This window comes from Psammomys obesus, unplaced genomic scaffold (genome assembly GCF_907164565.1).
Source record: "Psammomys obesus unplaced genomic scaffold, mPsaObe1.curated_primary_1811, whole genome shotgun sequence".
Classification (NCBI taxonomy): domain Eukaryota; kingdom Metazoa; phylum Chordata; class Mammalia; order Rodentia; family Muridae; genus Psammomys; species Psammomys obesus.
Genome location: NW_026590435.1, coordinates 639,972 through 661,901, shown reverse-complemented (window position 1 = coordinate 661,901; position 21,930 = coordinate 639,972). Strand labels below are relative to the sequence as shown.

At 46.4% G+C, this 21,930-nt stretch overlaps 1 protein-coding gene across 1 annotated transcript in view; it reads left to right on the top strand.

Annotated features, from left to right (window-relative positions):
- Positions 1-20,713, top strand: part of Lig1 (DNA ligase 1) — a 31,900-nt gene extending 11,187 nt beyond the window's left edge. The window contains exons 7-27 of the mRNA XM_055607389.1: positions 823-948; positions 1,091-1,163; positions 2,382-2,462; positions 2,706-2,762; positions 5,896-6,068; positions 6,772-6,938; positions 7,314-7,390; positions 8,464-8,555; positions 8,757-8,856; positions 9,922-10,007; positions 10,589-10,704; positions 11,788-11,883; positions 13,711-13,821; positions 14,361-14,432; positions 15,696-15,840; positions 16,000-16,082; positions 17,364-17,516; positions 18,305-18,358; positions 18,794-18,937; positions 20,302-20,394; positions 20,491-20,713. Coding sequence (XP_055463364.1) covers positions 823-948; positions 1,091-1,163; positions 2,382-2,462; positions 2,706-2,762; positions 5,896-6,068; positions 6,772-6,938; positions 7,314-7,390; positions 8,464-8,555; positions 8,757-8,856; positions 9,922-10,007; positions 10,589-10,704; positions 11,788-11,883; positions 13,711-13,821; positions 14,361-14,432; positions 15,696-15,840; positions 16,000-16,082; positions 17,364-17,516; positions 18,305-18,358; positions 18,794-18,937; positions 20,302-20,394; positions 20,491-20,571 — 2,180 coding nt within the window. The 3' untranslated portion in view covers positions 20,572-20,713. The remainder of the gene's footprint in view (positions 1-822; positions 949-1,090; positions 1,164-2,381; positions 2,463-2,705; positions 2,763-5,895; positions 6,069-6,771; positions 6,939-7,313; positions 7,391-8,463; positions 8,556-8,756; positions 8,857-9,921; positions 10,008-10,588; positions 10,705-11,787; positions 11,884-13,710; positions 13,822-14,360; positions 14,433-15,695; positions 15,841-15,999; positions 16,083-17,363; positions 17,517-18,304; positions 18,359-18,793; positions 18,938-20,301; positions 20,395-20,490) is intronic.
- The last annotated feature ends 1,217 nt before the right edge of the window (positions 20,714-21,930 follow it).

Genomic DNA, 21,930 nt, shown 5'->3' with positions numbered 1-21,930 from the left:
GGCTCGTTTAAAACAAGGCACATACTCTCCAACTTGGGTTCTGTGTGACCTCCAAGATAATCATAGGTTCTGCTGTTACTATTGGGTTTATTGTTTGTTTTACCCCATGCACGTAGGAAAAGAGAAAAGAGTCCTCAACTAAAGGGCTTTTAGACATCATATAACAAACTGAGAAGGTTAAGTTTAGTAAGTGTGACACCTAAGCTTAGTTGCAGGATTCAGAAGTGGGAGTGGTTCTTGCATATGCAAAAGCATATGCAGCTTCTGTTCCCTAGTGTCCTTGAGACTCCTGTGTCATAGGTGATGACTGCAAGGACATACATAGGCACATACTTTATTTTGTTTTCTTCAAATGCAAGAAAAATGGTACTCATTGTTCAATTCATGGTAAGCATTTTGTGTGTGTGTGTGTGTGTGTGTGTGTGTTATGCTGGTGATAGGTATGCTGCCTGTGTGTACATCAGAACACCAGAAGAGGGCACCAGATCTCATAGATGGTTGTGAGCCACCATGTGGTTGCTGGGAATTGAACTCAGGACCTTCTGGAAGGGCAAGCAGTGCTCTTAACCTCTGAGCCATCTCTCCAGCCTCAACTGAGGTTTCTTTTTCACTACCATTCTTAAGCCTTCCCGTTTCCTGCCCAGTGTCAGCTGTGCTTTTATTAACTCTGAGGAGTGAACATTAGGCTAGAGAGGCCCTGTATTTGCATAACAAGTGGAGAAAGGTTGGAATTGCTTAGTTTTCCACATATAGGTCACTGTGACTTTGAGATCTAAAAGTCTAGAGGTAGAAACTGTATCACCGTCTACCCTCTCTCTTCAGAGTCAGTAACCCTGACAAAGACAGAGAACATTCCAACGTGTAAGGCCGGAGTGAAACAGGAGCCTCAGGAAGAGAAGCAGAGCAAGCCTCCTGCCAGAGCTGCCAAGACACTCAGCAGCTTCTTCAGTGAGCACCTCTTTCCTCTTTGTCCCTCTGGGCTATGCAGACAACAGATTGTGCAGCTCTGTTCAGGCAATGCTGACTGGACAAGGCATGGGATATGGGGAATGTGAAGTAGGGACCCTCTACTTCCTGTCTTCCCTTGCAGCTCCCCGGAAGGCAGCAGTGAAAGCTGAAGTGAAACAAGAGTCAGGTACTCCAAGAAAGGAAGAGACCAAGGGGTGAGTCCGAGTCTGAATGCCCAGGTCTGAGAAGGGTCTCTTAGCACAGTCTCTTCTCCATGTCCATGAATCAGCGTGGGCTTCCTCTTCTTACATGGCTTAGCCATTGGTCTATGTTTTAGACCCTTTTGGCCCCTATTGCAAAGCCTTAGGTTGCAGGCAGAATAAGAACTGCTCAGAGACATAGTTTGTATACCCATTGATTGCTTAGCTTCTTGCCTGACTTTTCATCTCCAAGGTAATCATGGTAATAATCCTTGCTCCTCATCCTTACCCATCTGCCTAGAGTGGTTTGTGTTGTTTCTAGGACAAAATCTTAAGCCTCTTTGTTCACTGATCTCACGCAAGCACTCCCTTAGCACTCACTCTGATTCCACCATATTGAGCTTACCAGGTTGAGCGCATGTTCTGGAAATAGCAAGCACTGATGTCCTCTGAGGGCCTCTGTGCCAGCCCTGGGTGGCTAGTGGGTATGGAATATGTAGAGCCACTTCTTTTTCCTGATAACCACTGTGGATTAGAGTTGTGGGACCCTGAATAGGCTGCTAAATGACTGCTTTATTGTGATTGGGCCATTCTTATACCACTGGTTATGAACGTAAGATTTGGTGAATGGACAGTCTGGTGGATAGGTTGATAAATGTCCTATAAAATAATAGGATCAGACCCCATTTTTGCTTTACTGAAAATTGTATGTAGGTTGGGGTTATGGCTCAATGGTAGAGGACTTGTCTAGAATCACCAAGTGAGGGCCTTGGGGCATGGCTCAGTAGTAGATTATCTACTAGAATACCCCAGTGAGGGACTGGGTCATGGCTCAGTGGTAGAACACCTGTTAGAATTCCCCAGTGAGGGGCTAGAGACATGGTCAGTGGTAGAGCTCTTGCCTAAAATCTTCCACTGAGGAGATGGAAGTGTGGTGGCCTTTGGCTTTGTGAGCCAGGCCCAACATATGGTAGAAACATTCCATTAACTTCTTAGACCCAGAGTTAAGCAATTTCATTTTTTAAATTTATCTTTATTATATGTGCATTGGTGTTGTACTTGCATGTAGGTCTATGTGAAACTGTCAGATGTGATTTACAGACAGTTGTGAGCTGCCATATGGGTGCTGGGATTTGAACCCAGGTCCTCTGCAAGGGCAGTCAGTGCCCTTAACCACTGAGCAATCTCTCCAGCCCCGAGTTAAGCAAGTTTATCTTCCCTTTGCCTCCATAGAACCCTGGATCCAACAAGTTATAATCCTTCCAAGAATAACTACCATCCCATTGAAGATGCCTGCTGGGAACACGGCCAGAAGTAAGGAGTTACCTTCCCATGCTGTCTAACTTCTGTCCCTGTGACTATGGGAGGCTGTCACTTTGGCCTCTGTTGGAAGAGCTGTCATATCTCCCATGCTTGTTTTGGGAACACAGCACCACGGGAAAGGATAGTGGATAGTAGCCTCTGCATTTATCCCCCAGGAGGGTGTAAGGAGGCAGGCTAGATACAGGATGTTTTGACCTATTCAAGTGGTTCTCATATCTCTTTCTCCTTTCCCAGGGTCCCTTTTCTCGCTGTGGCCCGGACATTTGAGAAGATTGAGGAGGTTTCTGCTCGGTAATTAATTACTCAGGCATGGGGCCAGGTGCTCCGTGGTTCTGTTCTGAGCATGGTATTGTGTGCTGCTTTCTGCCCTACAGTCTTTCTTCATATCTTCTCATGGTCACTGTTCATTCACAAAAATGGCTCACATCATTTTGAGCCCCTTCCTGAGAAGACCCTCAGCATGATTTCTTTTCTTTTTGGATTTTGAGACAGGGTCTCTAAATAGCCATGGCTGTCCTGGAACTCATTTTTTCGGTCAGGCTGGCCTTGAACTCACAGACATCCACCCTCCTCTGTCTCTTGAGTTCTGGGATTCAAAGCGTATGCTCCATGCTTGGTTATAGCATCATTTTTGATGGCATATTTTCTTGGTCTAAGTGGGTCCACTATGTGCTCAACGGCTGCACACAGTCAAGATAGCTATGACTGTAATTGAACACAGAGGTTTTACCCTTACTGCATTGTGAGAACATCTCTCATTGACTGGAACTCAATTGTGCTGTTCTGAAGTATGAACATTACAGATGCCCTCAACTGTCAGTGTCAAAGGTTGAACATGCCTGTGTGAAACATAGTCAGCCAGGTTTGTAGGATTAAAAAATAGATTCTAGGAACTACAGGAGATGCTACATAAAGTGCCTTCAGCCTTGCTTCTACATCTCAAGTGAATGGAAGTCTAGTCTTGGTTACAGAGAGTATGATCTCCCTGGCCCAGCTGCTTCTGCAAAGTCTTCCCTCCTAGTGATGCTTAGTGTCAGTTGTCCATGTTGGCTCCTTTGCTCCTTTCCTCAATCCTGTCCCTTGCTGGCCTCCCATATCTAGGGCTTTCTTCTGTGTGTCTAGGTATTATGGGGTGCACCTCATTCTGCCTGTTCTTATCTGTTCAATCTTGTTTTTACTTCTTCATGTTCGTTTAAGCTTTCCTGGTATATATAAAATTTCCTATAACATTCTTTAATTTTTATACATCTTTAGTCTGCCTTCAATGATTTGTCCTTAGAAGTATTTCCTTGGGAATGTTTAAGAACTTCCCATAGGGTGTAACCCCACAGTGAGGTAATGGAGGACACAGGAAGGACTTTGAGTACCAGGAAATGTAGCTCAAAAAATGGCTTACAGTAGCAGCTCGGTGTGGCGGTCAAGAAAACAGCATTGCTCTGCTTCCTGTCTGTGTGCCTATGGAAGGCTCTCTGAGCCTCCATTTCCCCATGAGTAAAGGGGAAAGCATACATCTGTGTCTTCTATGGAGACTGAATTTATCGATATGACAAAGGGGGAGACATTAGCTTTCACAGAATCTCATATGTTGTCTACTTGGAAGGAACTGCAGGTGGCTGTCCTGACCCATAATCCAAAATCCTGGGGTACAGAGGTTATCAATTTTGTGTGTTTGTGTAAGCTTTTTGTTGAAGGTTTTCTGGGAACTCTCAAGACAATAGAGTTTTAATGTATCTAGACTGGTTTTCTTTGTGTTGATGTTTTATTAGGGTTATGGTCAGAACCAAGATGAGCAGAATCAAGATGTCAGCACAGGCTGATATTGTTCTTCACGCTGTTAGTGACAGGGATTTCTGCTTTCATTTGCTTTGTGACATTTGTTCACTTTTGTCCTGGTTTCTAGTCTGGGATTTCCATCCTTGGTGTTTAGCTGGCTTGTCCTCAGGCATCCTCTCTCTCTTTGTCCTTTGTGCTTTAGCTAAAGCCGAAGGCTTTGGTTGTTTGGGTGAAGGTCTCAGTTTGGATTTGTAGCATCAGAAGTAGTTTTAGACAATGCTTTCTCACTACATATGATGTCTCTAGTCTGGTCCTCTGTCACCAGGCCCCAAGGCTGCATGCCTGGCTTCTCCACTGTGCAACTTCTCTCTTGGCAATCTTTTGGAGACTTCCCGTTTTGTTTTTAAGCTTTACCCATTGTTTCACCTCTGCTGCTATCCCAGGGCAGCAGAAACAGATTGCCATTTGGAGAATTAAAACAAAAGAAAGTTATTTCCCCACAACTCAGGTAGCCTGAAGTCCAAAGACAAGACGGTGGCAACACTTTGGATGTTAGTAGGCAGGATGACTCCTCTTGAAGCTTGGAAAGAGAACTTGGCCCACCTTTCAGCTTCTGGGACTCCAGCCAGCCTTGGCATTTCTGGCTTTTATATATCACCACCTTCTCTTTCTATGTCCTTTTCTGAGAGGTCCTGGGTTTAGAGCTCACCATAATCCAGCATGCTTTTCTTTTCATCCTTAATCATACCTACAAAGTTCCTGTTTCCAGATACGTCACATTCTGGAGCTGAGTAGGCATGGGTTTGGGAGGAAGATGTCCACACATCCCAACATCCAGCAGTTGATTCTTTTCTGGAATAGCCATCCTTCCCTGTGGTTTTTGCACAGGGGTGGAATAGTGATTCTGTGTTTCTCTTTTCCTTCCCTTCCACCTTTCTAAAAGAATTGTTCTTCAGGCTTGTTCTAAGGAAAACACAGCCTTTTCAAAAAATTTGTTGTTTTTTTTGAGACTGGTCTCATGTAGGCCTTGAACTGCTCTTTCTTGCCTCCATATCCTGGGTGCTGGGTTGCAGGTGAGTCTCCACACCCTGATTATATGGGGATTAGTATATGTTGTACAATAATTTTATCAACTGAACTATATCTTCAGTCCATATGGTCTCTTTAGTTAGGCCACATACATTGAGCAAACAGCAAGCAAGTTTCTGTCTGTGTCACCACAACCAACATTCACAGGGAGCATGGCCATCATTTTCAGTGGCATGAGAGTCCTTGGCCTGAACCTCAGCCTGATGCTTCTTAGCTTCCTGGCCTTGGGCAAGTCTTTCTATCTGTTTTTTTCACCTGTAAATTGGAGATGATAATGTCATCTGTCTCAGAGTGGGCATGAGGATCCATCAGTTAAATGGTGGAAAAGGTTAAGACCAATACCTTCTTGAGGAAGTTTCTGGGTATGGCTGCTGTTCTTTGTTAGTGATTACCACCATCTTCACTGTCATTTTTTTCACAGTTCCCCTTCCACAAACAAGCTATCATTGTTCCTTTGGCTCTTCATCCCCCTCTTTTCTCATATTCCTTTTATTTGTTTCCCTCACTTCCTGGCACCCCACTGACCTTTAGATAGGTGGACCCACCCTGGCCTTTCTTCCAGGCTCAAGATGATAGAGACACTAAGCAACCTGTTACGCTCCGTGGTGGCACTATCACCTCCAGACCTGCTCCCTGTCCTCTACCTCAGCCTCAACTGCCTTGGGCCACCTCAGCAGGGACTAGAGCTGGGCATTGGTGACGGTGTTCTCCTCAAGGCAGTTGCCCAGGCCACAGGTAGGAGGGACCAACAGGAGGGGCACTTGGAGGGTGTGAAAAGTTGCATTGTAGGATGTAGGTGGAGAAAGAGGCCACTGGGAAAGAGTACTTGACGGCCAGATTTTCAAGGTCTGGGCAGTATAAGGTGGGGAAGCACAGCCTTTGTTGGGGCAGGAGCTGTGAGATTGAAAGGAGGGGTGAGGAAAGACACTGGGGCACAGCTCAGCCCACTGAGTTGTCTTGATTGCCTGCTTGTCCATCTTGCCAGCCTTCTGCTTTTACCTCATGTATGCCATGAATAGGACTCTATTTTGGAACATAAGCAACGGCAAGGCACATATCATATTGTAATTGCTATTTTTGAAAGGTAGAACAGTAGAAACATAGTATAACAAGAGGGTGGAGACTGCTAGAGACCAACTAAGGCTTGTACAGGCAGCCTTCTCTACTTCCATTGGCCTCATCCCATCCCATGGGTTTCAGTTCCATCTGCACATGTCTCCCAGTCTAGGTGTGCGCACCCAGCTGCTTGTCTTCTGAATGACTGTTGCTTAGGCTTCTTACACTGACCTAACAGGAGCAGGCACTAACTAGTTGTATCAAGGAAGCAATCTGTAGGAAAGGGGAAATACCACAGGCCCAGGTAGCTGGAGAAGCATCCATCTAAGGAGACAGGTAGCTGTAGTGTCCTTTCCTTTTCCTACCCCACTGTTTCCTTAAGGTCGTCAGCTGGAGTCCATCCGGGCTGAGGTAGCTGAGAAGGGTGATGTGGGGCTGGTAGCTGAGAACAGCCGCAGCACTCAGAGACTCATGATATCCCCACCTCCACTCACCACCTCTGGAGTCTTTACCAAATTCTGCGACATTGCCCAGCTCACTGGCAGTGCTGTAAGTGGAGCAGGCTGGCTCATCCCAACACCCAGATGTCCTGGGACCTAAAGCAAAGCATGTGGTGGGGACTGTGTGCCTTGATTATTGGGGTCTGAGCATTCATTTCTGCTTTTATGGTTTGCAGTGTTTCTTCCCATTCTCCTCTGGAGATGCTAGCACCTAATACCATGCTTCCTGGGGTCAGGACTCTTGTTAATGCTTGTTGGACAAAGGGAGAGTGGCAAAAAGAGCTAGCACATTGTCATTGTCCTCAGAGCAAGAGGCTACAACAGGTGGTGGTGGTAGTGGTGGTGGCGGCAGTGGCAATTTTTTTCAAGGCTGAAAAAGAGTTTCTCCTCTGATGGTTCCTTGCCCATTCTTCACTTTGTTCAGTCTATGGCCAAGAAGATGGACATCATCAAGGGCCTTTTTGTTGCCTGCCGCCACTCAGAAGCCCGGTTCATTGCCAGGTAAATATGGAGCTCATGAGACTGGGGAGGCATATGGGCCTAGTTGGTGAGCACTCACCAGCTTCAGACACTGCTAATACCCTTTCTGCTTTCTCATGAGAAAAGTACCATCATGACCCAGTTATGACCTTGTGTTGTTACTTTTGTTTGTTTGCATTACTCTGGTTAAACTACCTGACAGAGGAAAGGAATATTTTAGTTCATGGTTTGGATAGTTTGGGTTCATCACGGTGGGGAAGGCATGGTGGAATTTGTGGCAATAGGAGTCTGTGTGGGGCCAGACCAAAACCTCCTACACAGTCACCTTGTAACTTGCTTCCATTGGATAAGCCCTACTTCCTGAAGTTTCCATAGCCTTCCAAAAAAGTATCATCAGCTGTGGACAGCATTTAAAATATGAACCTGTGGAGAATATTTCATAGCAAACCATAATGACTTCTGTCATGGGCTAATTCCCCTCCATTGGTGATGCTGTCTAGAGAAAGATCCTGAGGTTCAAGGGTAAATTGTGTGATTGATTAGTGATGTTTGCCTGAATTCAGTATAAAGTTGTCATGGCTGTGGAAGAAATGTCACTGACCTCTCTTGAAGTATGTCTTAAAGCAATTTTTTAGGTGTTTTGCCCTGTACCTACTGTTTGATGCCATTAAGTCTCCCAGCCATTCTGTGAGGTAGATCCTGTCATCCTTACTGCAGGTGATAGAGGTGGAGGTGCAGGCCATTTAGCTACCCATGTACTCACTGGCATAAAGCACAGCCTGGCTAGTCGGGTTTTGACTGTCACACCCACTAGAGTGTGCCTGGGACTTGCCCTTCTTAAGTTCCTGCTCTCTCACCTGTGAATTTCCTGTTTCTGTTTCCCAGTGGCCAGTGGTCATGGCCATTCCTGGCTGCCCTCAGTTTCCTTGTTGTTTAGGGGGTATGTGATATCTTGGGTTCCTTTGAGGCTCTGAAGACTATCAGGATATTGAAGAGGTTCCATAAATTGTAGAAATTGGGGAGACAGGAGCAGGTAAAGTGTGGAGGGCAAGATGAGAGTGGCCAGCTAGCTCACACCTGCTGCTCTATCCTAGGTCCCTAAGTGGGCGGCTGCGCCTTGGGCTGGCCGAGCAGTCGGTGCTGGCTGCGCTTGCCCAAGCTGTGAGCCTTACACCCCCTGGCCAAGGTAAGAGGCTCTGGCCCATTTTCATTCCATCACTGTGTTCCCAGGTCTTCTCTCCTCCATCTGTTGCTCTGATAATGCTCTTGGGCAGCCTACCTTATTCCTTGCCTTATCACATGCCATACAATGCCTTCTGTGACCCTGGACCCTTGAAAATCTGAGGGGTCTTGCTCATTACTAAGCTACTGGTGGGTCTTTTCATAGAATTTCCCCCAGCCGTGGTGGATGCTGGGAAGGGCAAGACAGCAGAGGCCAGAAAGATGTGGTTGGAAGAACAAGGAATGATCTTGAAGCAAACCTTCTGGTGAGATGCAGGGTTGGGCCAGAGTGATGGCCGACACGTGAGTGACTGATATCGGGCTGATAATTTTAAGGACTGTAATTTAGGTAGGGATGGTGCTGGGTTGTGAACAGTGATAGACACAGCAGATGAGGGCTGCTGGCACAAATTCCCAAAGTTCCAGTCAAAGCCCTAAGGGACCCAGAGAAGAGGCTCGTGACTACTTATAATAGATGTTAACCGGCACAGAGAAGATTAAGTCTCTATAGTGAGCCACATGAAGGAACTTTGGCCAGCAGGTGACCTAGGTAACTGGTCTTGGTGACCATGCCAGACAAAAGAGGAACACTGAGCAGTCCCACAATGTTCCCAAGGCACCTGATCTGGGCCTGACCACCCTGAGTGCTGGGCCCAAAGCAGTGATGAATTTCTCACAGAACTCTCAGTGGCCCAGCCTCTGGAGGCTCCACTGTCTGCCAAACTGTCCAATCTACTCTGCCCTGTCCCAGCCTAGCTGAATGAGTCAGCTGTAGACTTGAGGGGGGCACAGTCACTGCTTGGGACATGAGAAAGGGGTGATGGAAGATGCATGCTCAGAGAGACAATCAGCATGATGTGTAGTGAATAAGAGTAGGACACAAAGTGATAGGTGTTGGGGACATGGTCACAGAGATAAGCAGAGGTGTTCGGGAGCACAGTTCTGGCATGGACTGAGGAATCTCTTTACTTTTATATAGATAGTGGAGTTTTCAAAGTAGAGTTCTAGAAAGACCCTCTGTGGGCTAGGTGTGCTAATACACACCTGCAGTTTCAGTATGCCAACTTGGAGTATGTAGCAAGAGCCTGTATTATTAAATCAAGGAGCCAGCTTAGCAGTTGAGTGCTTGCCTAGAATCCACCACTTAGAATTTACCAGTGCCTGTCTAGATCTATCCCCATCTGCATCCGGGGTGTGGCTTAAGAGCAGAACATTTACTTTATTAGCCCAAAGCCCTGGGTTCTACACTTAGGTTCTACACTCTGTCCTAGCACTATGGCGAGAACAAAAGACTTTGTCATCTTGCTCTCTTCTCTCTAACCTCTCCCTAGTGAGGTGCCTGACCTGGACCGAATCATCCCTGTGCTGCTGGAACATGGCCTGGAACGTCTCCCAGACCACTGCAAGCTGAGCCCAGGTACCATGCCATGGGCCCTCGAGGCTGGGCAGCTATCCTCTGTGGAGCAGGCGTGAACAGTTGCACCCAGACAGCTTCTGAGTACTTGTTTCCTTAGCCATGGCCCTTATCTATTTCTCTGAGGGAAACCTTATGAACTGGGCAGGGCATGGGCTACAGCAGTAGAGATTCTCCAGAAGGCAATGGTTTGGCCATAGAGAATTTGTCATGCACATACATGTTCTAAGCAAGCCGGGCAGCCATGCCATGGCAGCATGTGGTTGTGCTCCAGTGGTCATCCAGGGATCTGTGTTCCCTCTATCGTGTCCCTCTGCTATCTTGAAGCTATCACTCCAGAGCCTGTATGATCAGGGAAAGAGGGGAGGTAGTGTTGCTTGTAAAAGGTGTGACTGATATAACCATATGCTGCTCTTGTTACTTCTGTATTCACTGATGGCCTTCTCTAGCTTCCAGGGAGGCTGGCCTGGGGGCCCAGGTATCTCTTCTGAAATGTGTCCTAGGCATATTGGTAGCCTTTGCCTCTCCCTCTAATTCCTTCATCCAGAACCTTCTGCCCCCTAACTTACTTTCTTTCCTCTCAGGGGTCCCTCTTAAACCAATGCTGGCCCATCCCACTCGGGGTGTCAGTGAGGTACTGAAACGCTTCGAGGAGGTGGATTTCACCTGCGAGTATAAATACGATGGACAACGGGCACAGGTATGGGAGAGCACAACCCTTCTTGTCTGAGGAAGGTACTCGGTACAGGTCCTAAATGGCACAGTTCTCTCTCTGGCTTGAATATCTTTTCTGTTGAGTAAGTGCAGTACCCTTCATCCAAAGCTTATGGCAAAATGGGATTCCAAGAAGCATCAGGAGATGCTGACTCCCCTGGTGCTTGCTGAGTGCAATGTGCATTTAGGGGGTTGACCCCTAACATAGTGATAGGCATGTGCCTCCTGTGACCCAAGGCCTTGGTCCTGGGGAAGTGTGTTATGGGTCTTCTGCTTTGGTGGGATTTGGGACTAGCTTGGTGTTTGTCACATGAGGAGGGGTAGCACATGATGTGAGTGGTATCTGGTGTTTTGAGGCAGTCACAGCAGAGGATTTCACATGTACAAACTCAGCAGTGGCTCCAGAATAATATGGAGAAGACAATCAGAAAAGAGTTTGTAATAGTGGTCATGGTTATAAACATATATGGAGATATATATATATATATATATATATATATATATATATATATATATATGTTAAAGATATACATATGAGATGTCAGATATGTAGCCCTGCTCAAACCCTGTGACCAAACAGTATTCAAACAACTAAGCCAACAGTAGAAGCCAGAATAGTTCAGTTGTAGCACTGTTCATTCAGACAGGTCTGTGTCTCACTCAGCAATACAGGGAGGTAGGAAAATGGGAATATGGAAACTATAAAGGCAGGCACCAGGCTGGTGAAATGGCTCAGTGAGCAAACATGTTTTACCAAGTCAGATGACCTGAATTCCATCCTCAGGACCCACGTAGAGAAGGAAAAGAACTTCCTTAGCTTGTCCTCTATCTCCATGCTCAGAGTATATTAAATCTGGTAGTCTCTCTTTCTTTCACACACACACTTTAAATAAAGGTTAAAGAAAAAACATAGGTGGTGGATACCACACACAAGTGGCAGGTACCAGGAACCTTGAGGTGACTTGTGCAGATTTGTGAGCTTCTCAAATCTAAGAGAAGGTGGGGTCTGAAGAACATGTCACACAGGAAGGATTTGCTTGACTTCCTCTCCCTTTTCCTGTGATGGTAGATCCACCTTCTGGAAGGTGGAAAGGTGAAGATTTTCAGCAGGAACCAGGAGGACAACACAGGAAAATATCCTGACATCATCAGCCGCATTCCCAAGGTGAGCATCTGCCTGCTGGGGTGTGGATATCTTCCTCCAGACCAACTTGGTACAGTAGAGTGGTACTTATTAGGAGGAGACTAGAAGATGTGTAGCTGCGTATAACAGACTTACTTCAGCATGGCCTGAGCAGATGTTGCTTATTTCTCTAGTCTGGAGGCAGGCGATCAAGGCTGTTCTTGGTTGGCCAGCTTTTCATCCCGTTCTTTTCTCCCCATAGTCACTATACTTCCAGATAGAGGGAAGGAGAGTTCTAGGCTATGTCCCACCTAGCCCATGGGGGAAGTTAATGCTTTCTTGGACCCCTTCCCTCCCTACTCCTACTGGCAAAGTTTGTGGATACTGTTTAACACAGGTTTCTATGAACATCCTTAGTAGAATCCTGAATGAGGCTGTAGTCTGTCCAGTGGTGAGGCTGAGAGGACCTGAAGGGCACCAGCCTGTGAATAGATGGAGCTTTACAAGTAGTTCAGAGGCATAGCAGGGCTGGCCCTCAGACCAGAGGTTTCTCTGCACCTTGTGGATGTTGGGAATTGAACCCAGGTCCTCTGCAAGAATATCAAGTGCTCTTAACCATTGAGCACATCTTAGTTTTGCTGTTTCTTGGAAGTGGCCTTATGCAGCATGTTGTCTTCTGTGTCCATTCACTCAGCAAGTGTTGATTTGGCATATATTGTTTGCCATGATCTGCGGTATCATAGCCAGGGCTTGTTGCCTTCATTAGAAAGGGCCACTGTGGACTTTGAAGGAAGGGTCCAATATTTGTGACCATGAATAAGAACCATAACTGAGGCTGGGATTTTGTTCAGTGGTTAGAACACTGGTCTACAGTCTACCAGTGAGAAACTAGGGGTGTGGCTTAGCAGTAGAGCACTTGCCTTGGGTCTATCAGTGAGGGGCTGATGGCATGGCTCAGTGGTAGAGCCATTTCCTTGAATCCATCAGTGAGGGGTTGTTGGTGTTAGCTGAGTGTTAATGCTTGCCTGGCATGTAGTACCCAAGTATTCAATCCCTAGCACCAAGTGAGGAAAAAGTAGATTTGAATTGTCAAGAAAGCAGTGCTTTAAAACTATATAGCTAGCTCTTGGATGCAATGTGAAAGGCAATCTCTGGCTTTGTACCAGTGTTATACTGAGAGAAAAGAAGGCTTCCCAGGGAAGGCAAACCACAGAAAATGGGGTTGTAAGGAAGGCAAGCATTGTATTGGGAACAGCATGTGTAAAGGCCTAGTGCTGTGAGACACCTACTCCTTAAGGCACAGGCCAGCTGATGTGCTGAAGTGAAGAGAGGGTTAGGGGACCAGGCAAGGAAAGAGAGGACCAGGGGCTGATGAAGAGTTCTCCACAGTTCAGGGAAGTGGCATACCATTTTTTATCAGCAAGTACAGCAGTAATGATCAGGGTTTGTGACAATCACTGTGGTTGCTGCCAGAAATTATTTGCAGGGGTCAGTGCAGGATGGAAGACCAGCAGATGGGGTGGCTGAGGTGGAGACAGTCTGGCTTAGTCAGAGACCTCAGAGGGGAAGTACTGGGTCCACAGGAAGTTGAATGTGGTTAAAAGAAGAGGGAAGTATCTCTGTGGCCATTGTTGTTGTGTCTGGTCTGTAGTACCAAATGGCAAGTCATCAGGAAAGCTAGTACACCTTTCTGTGTGAGATGTACTTTCTAGTGGTGAGGACTAGGATGCTAGTACTTTCTGTGGTGAGGACTCAGGAGGATTTATGTTCTTGTGTCTTCCTGAGGTCAACTGTGGTTCATTAGCAATAGGAAGGAAAAGAAATTCATTGACCTGCTTCTGTCTTTTGATGTTTTCCCTCACTGTGCAGATTAAACTCCCCTCAGTCACATCTTTCATTCTGGACACTGAGGCAGTGGCCTGGGACCGGGAAAAGAAGCAGATCCAGCCATTCCAAGTGCTCACCACACGCAAGCGCAAGGTAGCATCAACCCATATACTTCCTGCTGCACTGCCACACTCTGACTTTCTCCCAGTCCTGACTTTGGGTCCTGCCTGGTCCTCTAAGGGGCAAAGTGAATCTGAATGTGGATCTTCTAGCTTTGGCAAAGTGGTCACCATCGTCCCAGCCAACACATTCTCATCCTAGAATCTCAGTTAGGAAAGGGAAGGGTTCTTTTCCTGTGTCTTGTTTCACTATGAAAGCCCTATTGGGGAAGTCAAATATCCTGTACCTCAATTGTCTTTCTTTTTATATTTAGTTGGCTAGAATTGTGATATATTATCATCATTAGCTGCAAGGGAGGCTGGAAAGCAAATCATGTATGAAGGAGAATGAAGTCTGGATTTTCCAGGACCCATCTTTATTTAGGCCTTATGCCTGGATCATTGCTGCCTCCTAAGTAGTGTGACCTTAGCTGTGGGGAGGAATGATAGGCATCTGCCTGTGGCATGATGGGATAGGGCACAGAATGCCACCTCCTCTTCCCTCATGTCTGTTCTTTGTTCTGTTCCAACTAGGATGTTGATGCATTAGAGATACAGGTGCAGGTGTGTCTGTATGCCTTTGACCTCATCTTCCTCAACGGAGAGGTGAGTTCTGCTCTGTGATAGGTGGCCACAAGGTGGCAGGTTGGAGTGAGCTTGAAGCTGTCTCTCTGGCTTCCTGTTCTGAATCTGCCCCATCATTGAGCTGGGATGCCATGCTCAGGCACTGGCTCTTTTTTTTTTTTATTTTCTTTCTTTTTTATTATTAATTACACTTTATTCACTTTGTATCCCCCCATAAGCCCCTCCCTTCTCCCCTCCTGATCCCACCCTCCCTCCCCCTTCTCCATGAATGCCCCTCCCCAAGTCCACTGATAGGGGAGGTCCTCTTCTCCTTTCTTCTGATCTTAGTCTATCAGATCACATCAGGGCCACTGGCTCTTCTTACTATTTATTTTGAAATAAAGGTGTGTTTTATAAAATACACTGTGTGTTGATGTATAGGTCTGACATGGGAGTAGAGTACCTGCCTTGGCTTTCTCTCAAGGGCCTCCTCATTTGCAGAACACAAAAAAGGGAAAAGTAAATGTTTTGTTTTTTGGGCATACATATTAGATTTTTTTTTTTTTTTTTTTTTTTAAGAATTAACAACTATTCTTTAAATTTTGAATTTCTGATATGGTGAATATCAAGGAGTATGACCTCCTCTCCTCTCCCTCTAAATAGAAGCCCTTTGAAGAGAGTCCTCATGTACCTTTTAACAAGCTAAGGGTATGGCTCAGTGGTAGAGCACCTACCTAGAATCCCCCAGTGAGGGGCTGGGGCTCACAAGTAAAAGTGCCTGCCTAGTATTTATATCTATGGTATCTGCTAAAAAAGTAAAATTAGATTAAAAAAAAAAACTGTAGAGGGTATTCAGCATGTAAAAATGCTTGCCAGGCAAGCCTCATGATATGACTTCAGTCCCTGAAACCTATGTAAGATGGATGGAGAGAACCGACTGCAAAGATTATCATGTGACCAGCAGATGCTTGTCATGGCACACTCATACCTGTACATTATGATAAACAAACAAATAATAAATAAAAACTAAATTAGAACTCCACAAAGTGTCCATTGTGGCACCAGCAAGGTGGTAGTTCCCTATTAAGTAATTCTGAGTTGAGGGTGTTAATGGGGTCTGCCTTTCTCTGATTCCTTTATGTACAGTTAAAGCTCTAACATAATAGTCCTGCTGGCTACTGGTTCTTCCTTCCCCAAGGCTTTCTACAAATTCATCATTATGTGTGACATTATGTATATACTGTCAAGGTCTTGACTTCTGCAGTTTTTGTTTCTTCAGTGTTGTCCCTTTTTTTTCCCTCACAGTCCCTGGCTCGCCAGCCCCTGTCTCGACGCCGGCAGCTGCTGTGGGAGAACTTTGTGGAGACAGAGGGTGAGTTTGTCTTTGCCACCTCCTTGGATACCAAGGACATTGAGCAGATTGCTGAATTCTTGGAGCAGTCAGTGAAGGGTGAGTGCAACTACTTTTCTCTTTGAGGGTCTGAAACTTTGCTGTAACCTGTGCCTACCATGTTTCCATCTCCCGTCCCTTGAGATTTTGTTTGTAATACTACCTGCTTATTCCTTGTGAGCTGCTGCTTCTTTAGTCAGGCTTCCATGTTTCCTACAGACTCCTGTGAGGGCTTGATGGTGAAGACCCTGGATGTTGATGCCACATATGAGATTGCTAAGAGGTCACACAACTGGCTCAAGGTGATTCTGGCCTCAGCCTGGCCTTCCCAGTGTGTATGTCTATCCCTACTGTGTACTAGAGTCTCCAGCCCCTCCCTGATTGAGTGCAGGGTTCCATTATATGATTCTAACCCAGTCAAATGTCTTCCTGAAGTAAAGCATGGTTAATGGCTCTTCCAGGAACTTGCTGTGAACTTCCTAGCCTAGGCTTTAGGGATATCATGGTGAGGAATCCAAGCCAGGTCTTTATGGCCCTGTGTTTATGTCCTTGTTGCATGACGTGTACAAGGGAGGGGCTTCTTTGTTGTGTCCAAGGTAAACTACCTCTGATGAGCTCATGAAGAAAGAGTCAGTGTGGCTAGGGGGTTCCTGGGAGGGCCCTGGGTAGTTTAGAAAAGTCTTCTGGAAGTGAAATCTGGGCCCAGCAGTGGACAGCAGGAAGGGGTAGAGCAATTGGGCAAGAGAGCCACAGATGCAATGGCCTAGAGGTGGAGTAGGCTCAGTACTGTAAGACACAGAGTGGGTGGGGAGGTTAAGGGAGCAGGCCGTAGACTGTGGAACACTGTGGACCCAGTGAGATGAAACTGGAATCTTTTCTAAAGGTTTCAGGGAGCTAGCAGGAGCTCAGAGAAAGCCATGTGATCCTGTTGTCATTTTGCAGGGGTACTCTGCCTTTTTTTGTAGAGAATAAGCCAAACTGATACAGATTGGGCACAAATGAGGAGAGTAGGGGAGTGTTTTCTGGTACAAGATGACAGATGGGGGCTCTTGGGCAAGCCAGCCAAGTGCATTTTCTCTTTGCTCTGGTTTGTTTTTCCTGTCTGGAATCAGCTCATTGTATGTAAATGTTCCTTGTTTAGCAGTAATTCACTCTTGTAACCATACTCTTAAGCACCTACCTGGTACCCACTTGGTGCCTTATAAGTGTTTTTTGAACAGATGGTTAAGTGTGAAGGAATGGGTTGAATGAGTTAACGTTGACTATTTGGGAGCTGTAGCAAGGAGGGAAACAAGGTGACTCCCAAACTGGGTGTGGTGCATCCTGTAACTCCAGCACTCTGGAGGCTGAGGCAGGAGGATCCAGATTCCAGGTCAGCTTGAAGAGATAAAAGATGATTCCCCTCATACACTTCTAGGAGCTCATTTTAGCTTTGCTTCAAGCTAAAAAGCCTTTTTACCTACAGCTTCCCAAAAGAGCCTTGCTTCTCTTCCTCAAAGTCCTCAAGAACTCAAGGACAAACTTCAAATAGTGAGTTTCCACCTGCCCTTCTGCCCCTCTCATGTCTTACTTTCCTCCTCCAGCTGAAGAAGGACTACCTTGATGGCATTGGCGACACTCTGGACCTCGTGGTGATTGGCGCTTACCTGGGCCGGGGGAAGCGGGCTGGCCGATATGGGGGCTTCCTGCTGGCTGTCTATGATGAGGAGAGTGAAGAGCTGCAGGCCATATGCAAGGTACTGGGGACTGGTTTCTGGTCACAGAATCAGGAGGGATGTAGTTTCCCTCTGGGGTGGGCCTGTGTCATCGTGCATGTGCAGGTTCAGCCAGTTCTGAATAAATGACTGACATTTTACATGCTTATCTATGTGATCAAGTGACTTGTAATTTGTCGTATTTTTGGGCAGTAGCTTGTTACCATTTTACAATATTTATCTAGAATGGGGGTTTAAAAGCACTATTGTTAAGGCAGAAGGCAAAAATAATCAGTGAGGACCTATCTAGTTAGAAACTTAAATAAGCAGTTTAAAGATGTAGCACAGACTATTACTACTTTCTTTTTAGCATTTCCTTGGTAACGTTAAGAGTAGGAGTGGTTAGTGGTGATGCAAACCTGTGATCTCAGCCACTTGGGAGGTAGGAGAGTCACAAATCCAGTGCCATCCTGGGTATGAAGGTAGGAATGTGGTTCAGTAGTACAGTTTCTGCCTAGGATCTTCTAGTGAGAGGCTGGGGCCATGGCTCAGGCAGGGGTAGAGGCCTTGCCTAGAATCCTCCGGTCAAGGGGCTGGAGGGCATCTGCCTAGAATCCCCCAAAGAGAGGTTGTGGCTGTGGCTCAGTGGTAGAGATCTTGCCTAGACACTGGAGAGACCCAACAGAGGAGAGTGGGCTTTTGTTTTTATTTTTTTATTTTCAGAAAGCAAAGGGCAATGTTTGACAGGTGCAGCCTTTCAGTTCAGGAGCAGGGTTAGGTGCTGTACCAGCTGGCCAGATGAGCTTCTAATTCATCATATTCTCCTACAGCTGGGAACCGGATTCAGTGATGAGGAACTGGAGGAGCATCACCAGAGCCTTCAGGTGGGCCCTGCGACTCCCCTGTGGCTCTCACCACACTCACTGTGCAGGGCTCTGGCTGCATGGGATCCCAGAACATCCAGATCACAGATCTGCCAACTATTTCCTGGTAGTGCTGTCGAAGGGGCTGCATGTCTTAGCATAGCACACTGTTTCCATTAGGTTCTTATAGTTGTCCTTCTTAGTGGTTTCAGGCATTTTGGGGTATGAAGCTCTGTCCTGTGTGTTGGTATCTTCAGGTCTGACTCCATCTATTTCCCATTCTTAGATATTTCTGCTGTTCCCTAGGTTTGTGCCTCATCTCTTTGGTCCCCTTCTCTACCTTTTTGACTTTAGGGACTGCTCCACTTTCTTCCTTCATCCTAATCCCTCTTCCCCTAAAGCTTTGGTCCTGGCTTTGAGGTTTAAGCTCATCTCCTTTCCTTCTGCTCACTGCAGGCCCTGGTATTGCCCACTCCACGTCCCTATGTGAGGATTGATGGGGCAGTGGCCCCAGACCACTGGCTAGACCCAAGCGTTGTATGGGAGGTGAAGTGTGCTGATCTCTCCCTGTCCCCCATCTACCCTGCTGCACGGGGACTGGTAAGTGGTGGGGTGTGGGAAGGACTCTAGGAGGGAAGACAGAGTTGATGTGGAGGGACTTTAGGATGTGCTATTCCTGTGTATTGATTAAAAACCCTTGAATATATTTGGGCTGTCAGGTATCATTCTCAGATATCATGTCAGAAGACAGTGGTTTTGCTCCCGTTGGTAGCATCTCACTTTTTTCTCCACAGTTAATTGAGAACCCAGACTTACAGGAAAGTTTACTACGTTTCCCCTGTGTTTTCTTCATGACTGAGGTTGCTGCTTCATTCAGAATTAGTTGTTATACTGCCAAGTTTTACAGTTCCATGGCTATTGTCCTCCCTGTGTCAGAACAGATCAGTGATGTAGCTTTGGTGGCTATGGCAGTCAGTGGGCAACACACAGGAGACAGTGCAACTCAAATTCAACGGCCCTTCCTTTGACTTTTCTTCATGTCCTGAAGCTTGGCTGTTGTAGAAGTGGATTTGTATCTTGAAAAATAGACCTTCTTGGTTTTTGTTGTTGTTTTTGTTTTTTAGGGTTTTCCTGGTGCTTAAGAAAGTTGCTTGGCTACTAGACTTGGGGAGTCTAGCTGGGTGCTCTGCCACTGAGCCATGCCCTTAGCCCCTCATTGATAGATTCTAGGCAGGTGCTTTACTACTGAGCCACTTCACTGGCCCCTCACTTGGGTATTGTGTTCTGGCATACCCCTCATTTTTACTCTTTTTTTTTTTTCTCGTGTGTGTGTGTGTGTGTGTGTGTGTGTGTGTGTTTATCCTTTGTTTTGAGACAAGTTGTCATTATCCCATACAGGCCTTGAACTTCTTGAGATTCTCCTGTCTTATCTTTGTGAGCAGCTGGTTATGTTCAAGTTCTACCAGGCTTGGTTTATCTCATTTAAAAAATGTTATTTTTCTCAATATACAGTAGAGAGCCAGGGCCTCTTGTATCAAGTGCAAGGAGCTGGCTTTTATCCTATACTTACTATAACACAGCCATAGGTTAGTAACTGGCATATTAACCTTTTAGGCCTCCCAGAAATGCCAATCTGTGCACCTGTGTTTATAGGTAAGAAAGAGATAATGCCACAGAGATCTGAAGTAACTGGCTCATAGCTGCTTGGATTCTGAGAGTTGCTAGCTGGCATTGAAGCTCTTAACAGCATAAATAACTATAGAAATAATATTTCCTGAGTGTTACAGTATACTGGATACCAAGATTTCAAACATGCTGGCACTTTCTTTAACCCTTGCGCCCATTGCTCAGCACCATTGAGCTAAGGCCTTGGTCAGGAAAGAGACTAGATAGGAAATCACTTGTCAGCTTACTGCAGTTGGAGCCCAGCAGAGCCCTAATCTTCCTACTGTCCTCTCCCACAGGTGGACAAAGAGAAAGGGATCTCCCTTCGTTTTCCTCGGTTCATTCGTGTCCGTGAAGACAAGCAGCCAGAGCAGGCCACTACCAGTGACCAGGTGAGGCCCTGGGTAGAAGGTTGGTTCTGACCAGGAGCTGTAGAGGTATGCGTAGCTGGGGGAGCTGCTGATAACCCACCCGAACCCTCTCCTCAGGTGGCCTGTTTGTACCGGAAACAGAGTCAGATTCAGAACCAGCAAAACTCAGACTTGGACTCCGACTTTGAAGACTGTTAAGCTCCCTGGTCTCCTGGGCTTGGGGTGGAGGTTGAGGGAACCTGGGTACTATTGGACTGGTGGTGTTGCCTATTGTGTATGGGGACATGGGGTTGGGGTCCTGGGGCTGGGATGCTTCACTTTCTTCAATAAATGACTATCAAATGCCTACTTGGTGAGGAGGTCTATATTGAGCTCTGTGAGCTAATGTGAGCTCACAGGTACAGCATATGACCACGCAAGGTGCTGGACGATTCCCCTGTTCCCTGCAGTCTGGCAGCCTACAGCCACTTGTGCTGTGTAACATTCGGAACATGGTCATTGCCACTTAGAACTAGAACAGTTCAATTCATTTTTAAATAGCCACATGTAGTCAGTGCTAATCAGTGAATAGTAGCAATCAAGAGCTTTCTCTCTCTCTCTCTCTCTCTCTCTCTCTCTCTCTCTCTTTTTTTTTTTTTCTTGAGACAGGATTTGTCTGTGTAACAGCTCTGGCTGTCTAAGAAGTTGATTTGTAGACCAAGTTGGCCTGGAACTCATAAAGATCTTCTTGCCGCTGCCTCCCCAGTGCTGGTATTAAAGGGAAAGGCATGCACCACTACTGCCTGGCCAAGCTTTCATGTTTTAACTTCTTTGAACTGCCAGCACTCTGGCAGGGTGTCACTACTGTGCTCTTTTGCAGGTATAGATGAGGACACAGAAATGGCCAGGGGCCACCAAATGCCCTGGCCAAGAGCATCAGCACTTAGGACTCCAACCCAGTGGCCTGCTGGCAGTCAGTCCAACATCTTCCAAAGAAGGTTCCCATGTTTTTGGGAGACTTAGTGCAGTACCCAGGTGTGGAGTTTCCATTTGTGCCTCCCATCATTTTGTCACCAGACATCACCTCAGAATCTTCAGTGTAGCATTTCAGTCATCACTCCACAAGATCAAGAAGTAACTGTGGCTGTTTTGCTCATGGCTGTGCCCTAAGTATGATGTTTAGTGTATGACAGGTGCTAAGAAGTATTAGCTGAGTACTAGCCTTCTTTGGCATGTGACCAGAGACTAGCATCATTGTTAGCCTTCCTCCAGTGTTCCTTTCCATCTCTTGTGTGCTTCAGTCTTCACAGAGGTACAGATAATCCTAGCCAGTCTGTGGTCCCATGAAAGTCATCTGAGGCTGGAGAAGACATAGACATGTTGCAGAACTTCGGCAGATGTGATAGAAAGGCTCCTAAGATGAGAGGGAGAATCTTCTAGAAAGCCCTGCTTTTCTGAGATGGTCTCAGAAAGAACTGGGCCCTGGCAGCTTTCTAGGGACCTGCAACAGCTGGAGGAGACATGGACTAGAAGGAGGGTAGACAACCAGGTCTGCAGGGCTAGTGACATTCTTGTGGG